Raw genomic sequence first — 15,210 nt, 5'->3', positions numbered from 1 at the left:
TGGGACCTTTAGTACCGGTTCGTGCCATTTTCTGGATTGAACCGGGACTAATGGGCTAACCCGGCCTGGACCAAAGCCCTCTTTTCTACTAGTGTAGGAACGGTCATGCCCGCCGTTTTGACCGCATTTTGAAACGGGCATAAAAATTGAAATTTTTTCAAAAAGTTGGAAAACCTTCGCATTGTGTCATTATATGTGGCCAAGTTACCAGAAAATAGTGAACTTGTAATACAGCAATTATTTTAAAAAAGTGTTCTCGGAAACGAGCTATCATGTGTGGAGATCAATGCCTTCATGACATAGTTTGTTCAAATGATCTCATATTGTGCACATGGGTGCATATTGGAATGGCAAACAATGTTGCCTAAGGAAGTTTTCATTTTCTTCGGACGAAAAAATCAATTTCCATTTTTCGAGTGCCCAAAATTAGGCTTTTTTTGTGAAGGACCTACAATATATTTATTGCAAAACTGGACCAAATCATTTTTCTAAAATACTAGGCCATATTTAATGCACAATTGACCAAATGGTTGGGTGTAAAAAGTTTTGATCCACCTCTGGTGAAAAAGACAAATTTCCGCTGTTTCAGTTGGAAGCGGGTCAAATTTGAACTGCGGCTGCCTCATAGTTTGCTATTTATTTTTTTCTAAAAATCATTTCTAGGTACAAAATTATCTATTTAATCAGAGAAACACCAAACAAATTCCAAGATTCAACCACTAGCTTGGAACGATCATTCCCGCTGTTTTGACTGCATTTTGAAATGGGCATAAAAAATTCAAAAAAAATTAGAAAAATTGGAAAACCTTCGCATTGTGTCATTATATGTGACTAAGTTACCGGGAAAAATAATAAACTTGTAATACGGCAATTCTTTTAGAAAAGTGTTCTAAAAAACGAGCTATCATGTGTGGAGATTAATGACTTTCAAGCCAAATGATCAATCTTATGGCCACATGCATGACATAGTTTGTTCAAATGATCTCATATTGTGCAGAAGGGTGCATATTGGAATAGCAAACAATGTTGCCTAAGGAAGTTTTCATTTTCTTCGGACGAAAAAAATCATTTTCCATTTTTTGAGTGCCCAAAATTAGGTTTTTTTGAAGGACTACAATATATTTATTGCAAAATTGGACCAAATCAATTTTCGAAAATAATAGGCCATATTTAATGCACAATTGACCAGATGGTTGGGTTTCAAAAGCTTTTATCCACCTCTCATGAAAAAGACAAATTTCCGCCGATTCAGTTGGAAGCGGGTCAAATTTGAACTGCGGCTGCCTCATAGTTTGCTATTTCTTTTTCCCAAAAATCATTTCTAGGTACAAAAGTATCTATTTAATCAGAGAAACACCAATTTTTTTCCAAGATTAAACCACTATCTAGGAACGGTCATGCCCGCCGTTTTGACCGCATTTTGAAATGGGCATAAAAAATTCAAAAAAAATCAAAAGGTTGGAAAACCGTCGCATTGTGTCATTATATGTGGCCAAGTTACGAGAAAAAATAGTGAACTTGTAATACGACAATTATTTTAAAAAAGTGTTCTCAGAAACGAGCTATCATGTGTGGAGATCGATGCCTTTCAAGCCAGATGATCAATCTTATGGCCAAATTCATGACATATTTTGTTCAAATGATCTCATATTGTGCACATGGGTGCATATTGGCAAACAATGTTGCCTAAGGAAGTTTTCATTTTCTTCGGACGAAAAAATCATTTTCCATTTTTCGAGTGCCCAAAATTAGGTTTTTTTTGTGAAGGACCTACAATATATTTATTGCAAAATTGGACCAAATCAATTTTCTAAAATACTAGGCCATATTTAATGCACAATTGACCAAATGGTTGGGTTTCAAAAGCTTTTATCCACCTCTCGTGAAAAAGACAAATTCCCGCCGATTCAGTAGGAAGCGGGTCAAATTTGAACTGTGGCTGCCTCATAGTTTGCTATTTATTTTTTCTAAAAATCATTTCTAGTTACATAAGTACCTATTTAATCATAAATACATGGTTTGGCGGCGATACGTCGAGGTTTGGACGGTGGCCGTGGGCCCCAACTCTAGAGCGCGTAAACTCGCATGCCCGCTGCATGGTCACCGCATGACCGTGGCGTTACCATGTGTTCTCGGCGGCCTAGTCATGTCTAGTGGGTTGGGCACTCCCCATATAGGTGCTAGGAAGAAAATCACAACATAAGATTCTCACGAGGAGACCGATCGATGCTCAAACATGATAAGCAGCCAAGTGTTTGATTAGCGGTACGGGAAATGCACATGGCTAATGGGCGTGAGTTTTGGCTGAGGATGATCAGTTACTAACAAGACCGTCTTCACAAATTTTCAGCTCAAAAGGAGGAGCCTAGGTGGTACTTGCTTTGCAAAGTACCACACTGGACATAAATACGAATGTTGAAGCTGGGCTCAAAATAATGAACGGATTGAGTTGGCATTTGGTGGAGGATGGTTATTTGGGCATAGGAAAGCACTGTAGAAAATGGATACCATTTGGACATGCCAAAGTGGTACTTCCTTCACAAAGTGTTTTTCTGAACAAAATAGGAAAATGAATATTTTTGAATTATTTTTGAACTAGGCAAGGAAGGTTTTTTTTTACATATTTGACGAAGATATGACCCAAAAAATTTATGAGATTTTTTTGGGAATTTTCGGAATGACAGAAATATAGGTTGCTTCACAACCTAGGGCAAAAACTGCCACATGGACATGACACATAGGCAAAACTGATGAGGTGGCGCCTAGTCATAGCAATAAGTACTAATGCATCCACGTTCACAACCTCATGACCATTTATATTGGTCGTAATCAGGTAGAAATAAGGTCATGGACCACTCTTGTCTGCTTTATGACCCTTTGGTGTAAGACAATTCAGGGTTTGATCCCTTCCAAGCGAAATGGCCGTGGATTTACGACCAATTCAGCTAGGGTCACTAAGAGAAGGTCACTAGTTGACATATTTCTTGTAGTGACGTATTGTATTGTTGCCATCGAGGATAAAAAGATGGGGTTTATATCATATTGCTTGAGTTTATCCCTCTACATCATGTCATCTTTCTTAATACGTTAATCTGTTCTTCATGAACTTAATACTCTAGATGCAGTCAGGAGTCGGTCGATGTGTGGAGTAATAGTAGTAGATGCAGGCAGGAGTCGGTCTACTTGTCACGGACGTGATGCCTATATACGTGATCATGCCTAGATAATCTCATAACTATGCACTTTTCTATCAATTGCTCGACAATAATTTGTTCACCCACCCTAATACTTATGCTATCTTGAGAGAAGCCACTAGTGAAACCTATGGCCCCCGGGTCTATCTTTTATCATATAAGTTTTCCATCTACTTTTGTTTGCATCTTTTACTTTCCAATCTATATCATAAAAATACCAAAAATATTTATCTTATCTTATTATCTCTATCAGATCTCACTTTTGCAAGTACCTTGAAGGGATTGACAACCCCTTTACCGCGTTGGTCGCGAGGTTCTTTTTTGTTTGTGTAGGTGCGTGGGACTTTTGAGGAGCCTCCTACTGGATTGATACCTTGGTTCTCAAAAACTGAGGGAAATACTTACGCTACTTTGCTGCATCAGCCTTTCCTCTTCAAGGGAAAACTAAGCAGTGCTCAAGAGGTAGCACGGCTCCATGAGATCCATCTCGGTGCCTTCCGCCGTGGATGGCAGTGGCACAACTTCGCCGGCTCATACGCCATTGGGCTCTCCCTGTAAGCTACAGGGGACCTCGAGTCCGTGTCCCTCCTTCCACTAGCGCGGCGGAAGCCAGGAGCGGAAGAAGCCCCTGAAGTCCACGACATCAAGCCACGGTCGTCCCTGCCGCCGCCGTGCTCTGCGCCCCGTGTCCCCTACCGCCACCGTGCTCTGTGCCTCGTCGCCCTGCCGCTACTAACCCTAGCTCCAAGTGGCCCAAATTCCCCAATCCTCAAAACAAAAAACGACCGCACCACTAGTCAACACTATCAGTGGCTGGCCCACAAGTCAGGTCAACAATCCCGGTTGACTACTGCCACATCACTATTTTTTGACCCAAAACGCTGTCCGGGTTCATTTTGGAACCGGGATTAGTGAGTTGGGCGTGCTGATTTTTGGGATTTGAAGTTGAGGGTTCGATTTAGCTAACACCTACGAGTTCAGGGTTGATTTTGGACCTTTTCCCATTCACATTGAAGTCAAAGGAAGGAACTCCTATTTTCTCCAGAATATTTTGGTGAGCTTCAAAGTTAGTATTTCGTATTGAAAAAAAATTCACCGTAGGTCACCAAACTTAAACCGGGTGACAGATTTGTACCACTACTTCAAAATACCCAAACTACGGTCCAAGTACTTGCGCAAGGGGTTCACTTTGGTCCATTTATACGATTTCATGTACGTATTTGCTGACTTGGCCGAGTCAGCGGCCGCCAGCTCGCTTTGACCGCCACGTAGTCGATCCTATGGTGAATACTACTTGATCCGTTTTTTTGCAAAAACACCATGACCATTAAACCAGCCCACCTGGTTGGACCGCACCAGCTCGCGTCTCCCTCTCCTCCCGCACCCTCTCGTCGTCGCTGCCGAGGTCCTTCGAGCTCGTCGGCGTCGATGATGGCTTGATGAGCACATCGTCGGATGCTGAGCCACCGCCGTTTGCGCCGTTCGGGAGGGGCCTGTGCGACGTCCCTCTTGCTCATATGCATCGTCGTGATGATGCCTTGCTGCCCCTGTATGGTACATCGCTGTCGCCAGCAGCTCCGGTGCTCGATCTGTCAAATTTAGCTCCGGTAAAGAGTTCCTGGTGGGATCAATTGCACGTACGAATTCAGGACGACAATACAAATTCAGGCATACAAATTCAGTCATAGAAAGCAGCAAATCTTTCCAAAAGAAGAAACACAATTTAGTTACCTGAACCCAATTTAGTTAACATTTAACAGAAAGTACAAATGAGACAAATCCCGGAGGAGGTTCATGTTCATTTGACAGAAAGTACACATTCTAGGAAAGATACAAATTCATTTTTTTACAATGACACAAATTCAATCAAATCCATTCAGCATGCCCTTTAGCTTCCTTATCTTCTCCTTGGTGACCTCTTTGTGTTTGAATAGGTCACCAATCATGTACTCAAGCTTCCTTTTCTCATATTTCAAATCATCCCTCTCTTGAATCACTTGGTCCCTCTCCTGCACTTCTTGGTCCCTCTCTTTCTCTGCTTTAACCCTGAAGACCTGATGAATGTTGGTTACTGACTTGTCTGTCATCTTCTTCTTCTCAAGTTCTTCCTTTAGATCAGTCAGAGAAAGTTGTGTGCTGCCTAATTGGCTCATTGCCTACTCCTTCTCAGCCACCATCTTAGCAAAATCAAGCTTGAAATGCCTCAACTCATTCTCCATCTTCTTCTTCTCTTCAAGAACCTTCAAGTTTTCTTCAGCACTCACAACATTCTGTCTGAGCCTCTGTTTTTTCTCCTCTTCATACATGGTCCATATACTACTTAGGCTCATCTTCAGAGCATCGGGCCACTCAGGGTCAACCCACTCAACATATCTGCATTTAGGTACCTCCTAACAATTTAGACCAAACAAAAAATTCAGTTAACTGCCAGTATTCAGTTTTGTGCATGATGATGAAACCTAAAACATACTTCAAATGACTTCCTGTTTAACAATGCCAAATGCAAATTTTTTTTACTAACCTTCTGTGCACAAGCTAGAAACCTTCTGCCACTATCAACAGGTTCAAATGCCACATGCTTCTCACACAAAGATCCATTGCCACATCTAAAGCAAGGCAGATCTGTAGCCAAGCCACTCCGGAGGTGGCTAAACAAAAGAGAGACATTTGGAAATTGTAGCAGGTGGCTAGACAAAAGAGAGACATTTCGAATCAATTGACAGAGAAACCCTAGCTAAGAAACCCTAGACTGGGTGGGGAGCACACTAACCTTGCTGGTCACAGAGTCATCTTCAAAGGAACTGGGAAGATCATCCCAGTACACCATGGTTACTGCTGGATGAAGATGGGAAGGGGATTTGTTGGTGCTATTGGACAGAGGAGAGAAGGGATTTGGTGGTGCACGAAATTGAAGATGAAAGATGAGGAAGAAGGAGATCTAGTGGTGGTGGTGGTGGTGGACTGGTGGTGGACCAAAGCTACATGTAGAGTGCAAGTTGCTGGGTGGGTGTTTGCAGCAGGTGCAAGTAGTTCAGTTGTGTTGAGAAAGGGGACATGTGCTGACATGAGTTACAGTTGGTGGAGCTGGCATAATTAGCTCTGCCTACAGTGCCTAATTAGCTCTGCCAGATTAAGTACAGTTCTGACAGCATTAGGTACACTTCTGTCAGTAATTCTGACTGCCTAATTCTGTTAGTAATTTGAAAGCAATGAGGTTAAGTACAATTCTGACAGAATTAGGTGCACTTCTGTCAAAATTAGTTTAACTACACTTCTGACATCAAATACATCTGTCAGTCATTTCAAAGCAATTAGGTCAAGCAGACTTCATATTACTGATATATTACATCTGTCATATTTCTGTAGGTAATTGCAATATAGTTCAAACATTAGGACAAGTCTTCATATTACTGACATATTATCCATTACAACAAGCAATCCAACCAAGACTTCATACTGAGCAAACAAGAGAACTCTACACTACCATTTAGTATGCTCAATTTTAGAACAAGAGATCTCTTAGTACACCTACACCTACTCATTTAACAACACTTCACTTCTTCATAATTAAGGTGAAACACATCACAGAAAGCACTATAACAAAAGCCATCAGCAGCTTTAGCAGAAGCAAAATCTCTCTGCCTAATCCTTACAGCATAGCAATTTGCTGCTTGGTAGCATACTTATTCTCACTGGAGCTGGCATAATTAGCTCTGCCTATAGTGCCTCTTCCAGCCATGCCCCTTCCAGTTGTGCTTCTGCCTGCCATTGATTCAGTCCTCTGCCTCTCAAGCTCTTCCCTCATGTCCTCAGCTGCACCAATTGCATCTATAGTAGCATCACCAACCAGACACCTTGTTTCAACCAGACACTCCACATATTCAAGCTCCCAGCGCCAGAAATCACAAGTGACCTGAGAAAAAAAATTACATCTTTATTCACCTACAGAGTGACAGTAAAGTTTGGAGTGCATGAATCAATGGCAAACTAGTTAACCAACTAGTTCTGTCAGTAATTTTGCAACCAAGGTCAGTCTAAACTACTGTATTAATTACAACAATGACTAGTTAACCAACTAATGTGCCTAATTTAATCAGTGCTCTACTTCAATACTACTGCTGCTAAGAATTGACACGACATGAATCAGGCTCAAGCTAGGAACTGGCACTTATAGTATGGTTGACGCACTTGTAGAAGATCCATCCATCGTGTTCATCAGTGCTAGACCGGTAGAACCTCACCTGCTCACCGCAATCCGGGCACCCGATCAATGGTACAGCAACAGAGCGGCCACGCAATGCAGTGCAGACGGAGCTGGAAGACGACATGACGACGGGGACGGAGGCGGCGAAGGAGGGCGTTGGCAATGGCTGCTGTGGTGGAGGGCGTCGACGTCGGCAATGGCTGCAGCGGCGGGGATGGGAGTTGGGCTAGGGTTGGGACGAGAGGAAGAGGAGAGCGAGGGGATAAGCGAGCGGCCGACCAGGTCCGCGGTCGGTCCGACCAAGTGCGACCAGGTCATGCCATTTTTGCACCCCCCCGGATGGACTAGTATTCACCCACGGCTCAACCAGGGGCGGTCAAAGCGAGCTGGCGGCCGCTGACTCGGCCAAGTTAGCAAATACGTACACGAAAACGTATATATGGACCAAAGTGAACCCTGTGCGCAAGTACATGGACCGTAATTAGGGTATTTTAAAGTAGTGGTACCAAATTGTCAACCGGCTCAAGTTTAATGGCATACAGTAAATTTTTCTCTTTCGTATTTCCACTCCAAAAAGCAGTTACTGTTGAGTATTTGAATTTTCTTTAGCCGAAGCTGTTTCCTGGGCCTGATTCCAACGTCTGGCCCAACACCTAGCTAGCGACATGCCCTGCCCACCACACCACTCACTCACTCACTCCTCCACCATTCCTCGTTTCTCCCCAAACCGAAACCCTCGCCGCCGTCACCCTCCTCCCCACTCCACCGGCGGCCATGGGCGAACCGCAATTTATCATCGGCACCCCCATGAGCGATATGCTCGCCGGCATGGAGCGCGACGGCCGGGACCCTGCGACGCTCGACCTTGGCTCAAACTATCTGCTCTACTTCCTGTACGACTACCTCCCGCACCCGCCGGTCTCCCCCGCCGCCACCCGTTCGCTCTCCGGCGTGCCGTGGGCCCCGGGAGGCTTGGACCGCATCAGCCGCCTCCCCGATGCGCTCCTCGCCGAAATCCTCTCCCGCCTCCCCGCCAAGGACGCCGCGCGCACCTCCGCCCTCGCCTCGCGCTGGCGCCCCCTTTGGCGCTCGGCGCCCCTCTCTCTCGTCGACGGCCATCTGCTTCCGGACGGCGGCGCGGCCGGGCAGCTCCCCATCGGCGTTCCCTCTCCCCGTGCCGTCACCGCCGCGGTGTCCCGCATCCTCGCGGCGCATCCGGGGCCCTTCCGCTGCGTCCACCTCACCCGCACCACCATGGAGGAGCACCGGGGCGAGATATCGCGCTGGCTCGACATCCTCGTCGCCAAGGGGGTCCAAGAGCTCGTCTTTGTGAACCGCCCTTGGCCGATTGACCTGCGCCTCCCCGCCACGCTCTTCGGCTGCGCCTCCCTCACCCGCCTCTATCTTGGCCTCTGGAGGCTCCCGGACACCGCCGCCGTACCTTGCGGCGCCAGATTCCCCAACCTCAAGGAGCTCGGCCTCTGCATGACTGTCATGGAGGACCGTGATCTAGCATTCATGCTGGAAAGATGCCCCGTCCTGGAGTTCCTCGTCCTCATGGGAAGCCAGACCGGAGTGCGCCTCCGCCTGGTCAGCCAGAGACTGCGCTGCGTTCAGCTTGGCCATGCCTTATTGGAGTACATCGACGTGGTGGATGCCCCTAGCCTGGAGAGGCTCTTCTTTTGGGAAATTGTCCCCCCTGGCAAGCTCAAGTCCTTCAGGAAGAGGAACAACGACAACGGCTCTTCCATGATCAAGATTGGCCGTGCACCTAACCTCCGTGTGCTGGGATACATTCAGCCAGGACAGCAAGAGTTGGGGATTAACAACACCGTCGTCGTGGTATGCAGCTCGCTTGTAATGCTAATTTAATTTGCATGTGTATACCTGCTATGTCAATATATGATCTGATTTAGTTTCTCTGTCCCTGGGTGTCTCTGTATCTGTAGTATATATATATATATTATATGTCCTTGGGCTAATTTAATTGGCTGTGCTGTGTCCATTAGTAATGCCGATATATGATAGAGTATGACTTGGTTTCTCTGTCCTTGATGCATTGCAGGCTGGTAGCAAGGAGAAGATTGTCCCTAGTGTCAAGATTTTGGCCATGGAGGTGCAGTTCGGTGACCGCAATGCTGTCAAGAAAGTGCCCGGCTTTCTCCGATGTTTCCCCAACCTGGAGACGCTCCATGTCTATGTAAAATTGGTTAACTTTACTACTTATTGCATTGGCAGTTTTGCAATACTATGTTATACTAGCATGGTCTGAACTATGAATCAGATTAATCATATGACTGTTGGCCTGCTTATAGATAAGATACCTGAACTATGTATGCTACCATTTCATCTGCAGTCCCCTAGCATATCTGAAGAGTCCACTGGCAAGGTCAGTCCCAAGTTCTGGCAGGAGGGCGGTCCCATCAAATGCGTGGTGCAGAGCATGAAGAAGGTGTTCTTCTACGAGTTCCATGGGTCGAGAAGCGAGGTTGCTTTCCTCAAGTTCATCGCGGAGAATGGTCGGGTGCTGGAGCAGATGGTGCTTTTGGTGGCCAACGAATGTTTCTCCTCTGGCGATGATAATGTGAGGGCCAAGCTGAAGCCTCTGGCGAGCGTGAAATGGAACAACCAGGCTTGCAAAGTACAGCTCTTCAAGAGCCGGCGCACTAACCCTGGAGGTCCTGTTTACAGCAACAAGATAGCTTCTGACTTTGGGTTTGCTGACCCTTTTGACCTCCTCGGGCACTACTAGAAAGCAGAAGGATCTCTGTAAGTTAGTTAATATCACCTTTGCTTGCAGCCTAGTTGTTACCTAGCTAGACTTGGTTTTGTCGGACCTGGCGGCAACTAAAAAACCTGCATTTCTCTTGGCAAGCTGTGGTATGCTTTCTGGATGTGGTTGCTCTCTGTGTTCTTCAACTGAAAAACCTGCATTTCTATTGGCATTCTTTCTGTACTAGATCAGGAACGCGCCGGCGCGGGTTGCCGGTCCAAACGATGTGGTCAAAAAAGTAATGATTGGTTAGTAGAAAGCATGGTTTAAGTTAGTAGGAAGTGCGGCTTGCCGCAGCCCTGCCGGGTGAATCATATCCAATCCGGTAACAAAGTCATGAAGATCAGTACTGGATATATAATACTTAGCATATAATGCACCAAAAGTTTCAAGGTTTAGAATAACACAAATTAATAAGTTCATTTGCAACCTTCTGAGAATTACATGAAATATACAAAAGACGCCTTGGCACTGACATTTACTTACACAAGATACAAAATTTCACAATTTCTTAAATAATTGGAATCAACAAAACAAAAGTTTACAGAAAAAGATTGACATAGAATCCCACACAACGATCGACAATAATGAACTGATCGTTGGCATTGTCCACCGCATCGATCACGTCGCCGATCTGATCGTCATGCCATTGTGCGCAATGCCGCCGCCCATTCGCTCATCGCCCCACACATTGTCAATGGCGTTTTGCCTGGTTCCTAGACACTGAAGGGGGTGATAGCGATGACGCCATCATGCTCTTGGCCTCATTTTGCTGCTTAGTTCACAACTATGTCATCCTGCATCATCAGTTAACACGGCAGAGAGAGAGAGAGAGCAGAGGTTTAGAGTTATTCTCGGGCTAACTGGGTGTGTTTAGTAGCTATATTCTGGTTGAGGTAGAAGATGCAGAGTGAACGATATACAGTACCACTTTATTGGGAGATTCGGCATTTTAGACCTTGGCTTCGTCCCCGAGCTGCTCCTGCTCCGCTTTCTGCTTGCGCAGCTCGGCTAGAGATGCCAATGCTCCAAATACAACTATAAGAAAATAATAACATGAGAATCCATTAAATTTGTGAGGGTATCGGAGGCAGGAATACATATTAACATTAAGAACAAACAGAAATGACTTTTTGCGTCTTGTAGAATAAGATTTCACAATAAATGAATCAGAAAATTGATCTTAGTTGCACGGACAAAAGCATGCAGAACTGGATTTATAGTTTTACGGTCAACAGTACCTATAATCTGATGCAACCGATCCATTGAAGAACAAATAGTAAAAGCTGATAGAAATACACAGGTGCGGCTAGTCTAATATAAAATCTACCAGGTCAACGAAGCTCACTTCCAATTGACAGAAAAGCTACACATTCCTGCGCAAGACAATCGGCCAAAAATGAAAGACGCAGTTGGAGAAAGGTGATTGGCAGGAGACGTACCAAAGGGACGATGACGGCCATGAGCAGGAGGCGGCAAAGCGACCTGGAGATCATTACATTCCTGCGCAAGATATATGATGTCGTTAGAAACATATGGAGTACTGCATTGGTTGTCGTTGATCATATGGAATATGACAGACTCAGAAAAGCAGAAACCATATGAATCATAACAGGATAATGCACAAGAGAGCACATAACGACAGCACACATTGATCATAGGCCCAAGCAGGCATATTGACATGGATGAGGTTCATGAGTACATCAAATGATAGACTACAGAGCACAAACGTGCAGACGCCAACAGATTGCAAAGCTCATTTACATATATACAAACAAAATAACCAGGGCCCCGAAGCTTTATGACCCTCTACACATGGATATCGCCTTGACCGAAACTGAAACACAAGGAGCAAAAGCATTTTGAAGGTTGTTGCAGGTCAGCTGATCGACTTACTCGTTTCACCTCCAGGCACCAAGTCCAGGATATACACTTGGAAGGTGTGCACCTACAACGCTCATGTAATGGGTAGAGGTCAGTGTACAAAAATATGAGAATTGGAATTAAGAAATGGAATGATGGGAAGGGAATCCAAGTATGTTTCAACCTGACTAAAATGCAGTCTGTCTCCAAGTATCCTTACAGTCTGGGTGGACAGTGACATTGTTGTGATAACAGTCACCGTCGCTCTGAAGCAACCAAGTGATTTGGCAATATGTGCCTGCGAGCCGGAGCTCAAGCAGAGGAATCGCTAGTACATCCATACTGATAAAAAACCATCCATTTACAAAACTTGTTTCCAAAAGGCTTAGGTCACCAAAAGACGTCGTTGTTCCTGAAATGATGCAAGAATCAATGAAAAATGATATGGTGCAATGTGAAATGATAACAAAGGCCCAAGAAGAAGAGATCAATTGGGGCAAGGTAAATACCTAGTAAAGGGTTCTTCTTCTTCCAGGCCTTTCTTGCCCATAGTCGTTGGGGCCACAGTAGGCACGGACGGTTCAAACCTGAAAAGAAAGGACATGACAAGCAGAAATAGCATTAGGCATACAGCAGTTAATGCAGTTTCAATAAAAGAGACGTCGAGAGGCAAAGGAACAGCAAGAATCTGTTTGCATTGGTTGTTGCATCAGTAAGTGCCAACCCGTCTTTCTCATGAGAGTGAACAGTTGAATGGCACTTATAATCCCCAAGACTCATAATATCAGAAGATAATTGTTGCAAAATGAGATGTAAGAATGGCATCAGTATGAATCCAATTTCAGATGAGAAACAATAAAAAGGAACTCCCAGGAAAATGTTTATGATAAGTAATAAGGAGCATGTACATTTGCCTTTTGCATAGTCAAGATGTTTATACATCAAAAAAAAAAAACCTACAAAAGAAACTTTGTGATGCATTGTTTACACAAACAAATATTTTCGTATAGGGTCAGAAATACATTTCAGCATCCAAAGCAGTAAGGGAGAAATAATCTCAGGGTATAATCAGTACAGCAAAAAATTCTGAACTTGTTGTTGGTCAAAAGTAATAATATATGGAAATCTATCTTGCGTGTGGGTGTGGTGCAACATTAAATTTAGCAGATCTCACAAACAAGATATGAATGGCCTGAGGTATAAAGGAGACATGCCAGAACCATATATGGAGTAGAAAGAAAGATGCTGGAGTGACATATGGGTTCGAGTTAGGCATAAGACAACCTTATATTGTTAAGCGGAAAAATACCATAGTTGTTCGCCATTTATCATCAATGGAAAGGAACCATATGCAATGCAGCAATCATGATCATATTTGTTCGTATCCATAGACAAATATAAAGCAGAAAAATATCAAAGGAAAGGAACCGTATGCAAAACTTACTAAGAGGAACAGTAACCAGAGGTACAATAATTAACTGATCAGAACAATTTATTGCTCATAACCAAACTATTCTACAATCAGAGAACCTGAAAAAAAATCTAACATGATTAAAGAAAGCACAGATTGCATATCCCCACCTAAAATGAGTGACCACTCTGATGTCTTCTTGAGGTAATTGTTAACCTGATATTTTCTTGTGGTGGACGATTAAGACCAGTAATTAACATAGATCATTTTTATCTATTTACCAATGGAAGTCCGAACAACTAAATTTGATCAATCAGCTCACTTGATTTGCTAAGTTAACTGAAAAACTACTTGGGTACAATCATGGCATAGATCTTTTTTTTTTTGTAGTGTCATACAGACTACCACCACCAGCCCCTGATCCGATTATATTCCGCCTAGTTGTTCTAAATGAAAGATGCAGTGCGAAATGGAAATACTGGAAGAAAAAGTCATACCTGACTCTGGATGTTTTGGATCTTGGAAGCAACATTATATGAAGCCGTGAAGTTACAGCGAGATAACCCATCACAATGGACAGATTTCTAGACCAAACATACCTAATCTACTGTTCACATATTGTGGTGTCTCAAGATGCTAGCAGTGCATTGCTCTATAATTGAATATCAAGAAGGCGAAACGACCTGTGAAGAAGTTAACCAAAACAGATCAGCACACATCTCAAGATGCAGGAGTGCATTTCTAAGCGAAACATAAAATGGATATCAAGCAGAACAGTGGTAAAAAAATGACAGCATAAATCTATCACGGGGCAAAGCAATCCCATGCGTGAAGGGTTAACCAAACCACATCAGTAAACTGAACATGTTAGAAAATGGTTGACTGCATCCAGGGAGGACCAATGAATCGCAAGCTCACCTCAACCAGCTTCAAACATGGCAGTGGCCATCACATCCAGGCTAAGGAAAGATCGACGGTGCTCTCACTGGAATCGGCGGCAGAGAAGGGTGGCCGAGGGCGTCTTCAATCTCGAGCGAGGAGGAGCAGTGGTCGGGTCGGGCAGCCATGCGTGCACCACTTCCTTCTCTCCACCAACGGGGAGGGGATGAAGGAGGAGGAGGACGGGCGGCGGCGACGCAGAGGAGGAGCTAGGGTTAGGCCCTCCCTGCCGGCTGCAGTTTGTCAATCCCCTCGTCCACCACTGCCGGCTGCCCCTCACTGATTTGAGCACAGGTGACAGCCTGTGGCGATCCGGCGAGGAGGAGGGAGGCGCAGATGAGCTGCTGCAGCACGAGCTGAAGAAGGGGAGGGAGAAGGACGAGTGGTGGAGGCGACGGCGTAGAGGAGAAGCTAGGGTTAGGCAGGGGGAGGTCATGTCGTTGACGAACACGCGGAGGTCCTCGCTAATGCCGTAGCGCTCGAGCTCGGCCGCGTCGGGCTCCGACTCGTCCGCGGAGGGAGTGGCAGCCCATGTCCGCTCAACGTCCTCGTCCTCCTTTTGCCGAGCGCGAGGACGATGAGAGGCGGCTAGAGAGGGCGTGCAGCAGCGACGGACTTGGGCGCCTTCTTCTTCTTCCCCGACGTGGTTCCCTTGCGCGGGCGCTTGGTGACCATGGCCTCCTGGTCAGCCCCGAGCGCGGCCTTGGCGGAGGCCGTGCGCTTGCGCGAGGAGCCCTGCGGTCGGCCTCAGGCGCGCCTTGGCGGAGGAGCCCCGCGACGGCGCGACGGCCGAGGGTGGCGAGCTGGGCGGCGTCATGGGTTGCGT

The 15,210-nt window shown here is 45.3% G+C and overlaps 1 protein-coding gene, 1 long non-coding RNA gene and 1 pseudogene across 4 annotated transcripts; 1 reads left to right on the top strand and 2 right to left on the bottom strand.

Moving 5' to 3' along the window:
* Nucleotides 1–5,056: 5,056 nt before the first annotated feature.
* On the bottom strand, nucleotides 5,057–7,522 carry LOC119279976 (annotated as a pseudogene).
* A 582-nt stretch (nucleotides 7,523–8,104) lies between these two features.
* LOC119278400 (F-box/LRR-repeat protein 13-like) lies at nucleotides 8,105–10,292 on the top strand. Its single transcript, XM_037559752.1, has 3 exons — nucleotides 8,105–9,240; nucleotides 9,464–9,598; nucleotides 9,755–10,292. Exons 1-3 carry the CDS (start codon nucleotides 8,173–8,175, stop codon nucleotides 10,148–10,150), a joined length of 1,599 nt encoding a protein of 532 aa, XP_037415649.1. The 5' UTR covers nucleotides 8,105–8,172; the 3' UTR covers nucleotides 10,151–10,292.
* A 251-nt stretch (nucleotides 10,293–10,543) lies between these two features.
* On the bottom strand, nucleotides 10,544–15,163 carry LOC119278399. 3 transcript variants are annotated; one of them, XR_005137773.1, is made up of 8 exons: nucleotides 14,364–15,163; nucleotides 12,759–14,128; nucleotides 12,544–12,621; nucleotides 12,219–12,446; nucleotides 12,068–12,119; nucleotides 11,614–11,674; nucleotides 11,100–11,209; nucleotides 10,544–10,968 (listed from the first exon to the last, which is right to left on the bottom strand). It is a non-coding gene; the product is annotated as an uncharacterized LOC119278399 (long non-coding RNA). The 3 variants fall into 3 exon arrangements; XR_005137774.1 differs by having other exon boundaries at nucleotides 13,943–14,128; nucleotides 14,364–15,150; XR_005137772.1 differs by having other exon boundaries at nucleotides 12,544–14,128; nucleotides 14,364–15,162.
* Nucleotides 15,164–15,210: the final 47 nt, after the last annotated feature.

Source organism: Triticum dicoccoides, chromosome 3B (genome assembly GCF_002162155.2).
Source record: "Triticum dicoccoides isolate Atlit2015 ecotype Zavitan chromosome 3B, WEW_v2.0, whole genome shotgun sequence".
Classification (NCBI taxonomy): Eukaryota; Viridiplantae; Streptophyta; class Magnoliopsida; order Poales; family Poaceae; genus Triticum; species Triticum dicoccoides.
The sequence above is the reverse complement of the archived record's forward strand: the minus strand, read 5'-3'. Positions and strand labels throughout refer to the sequence as shown.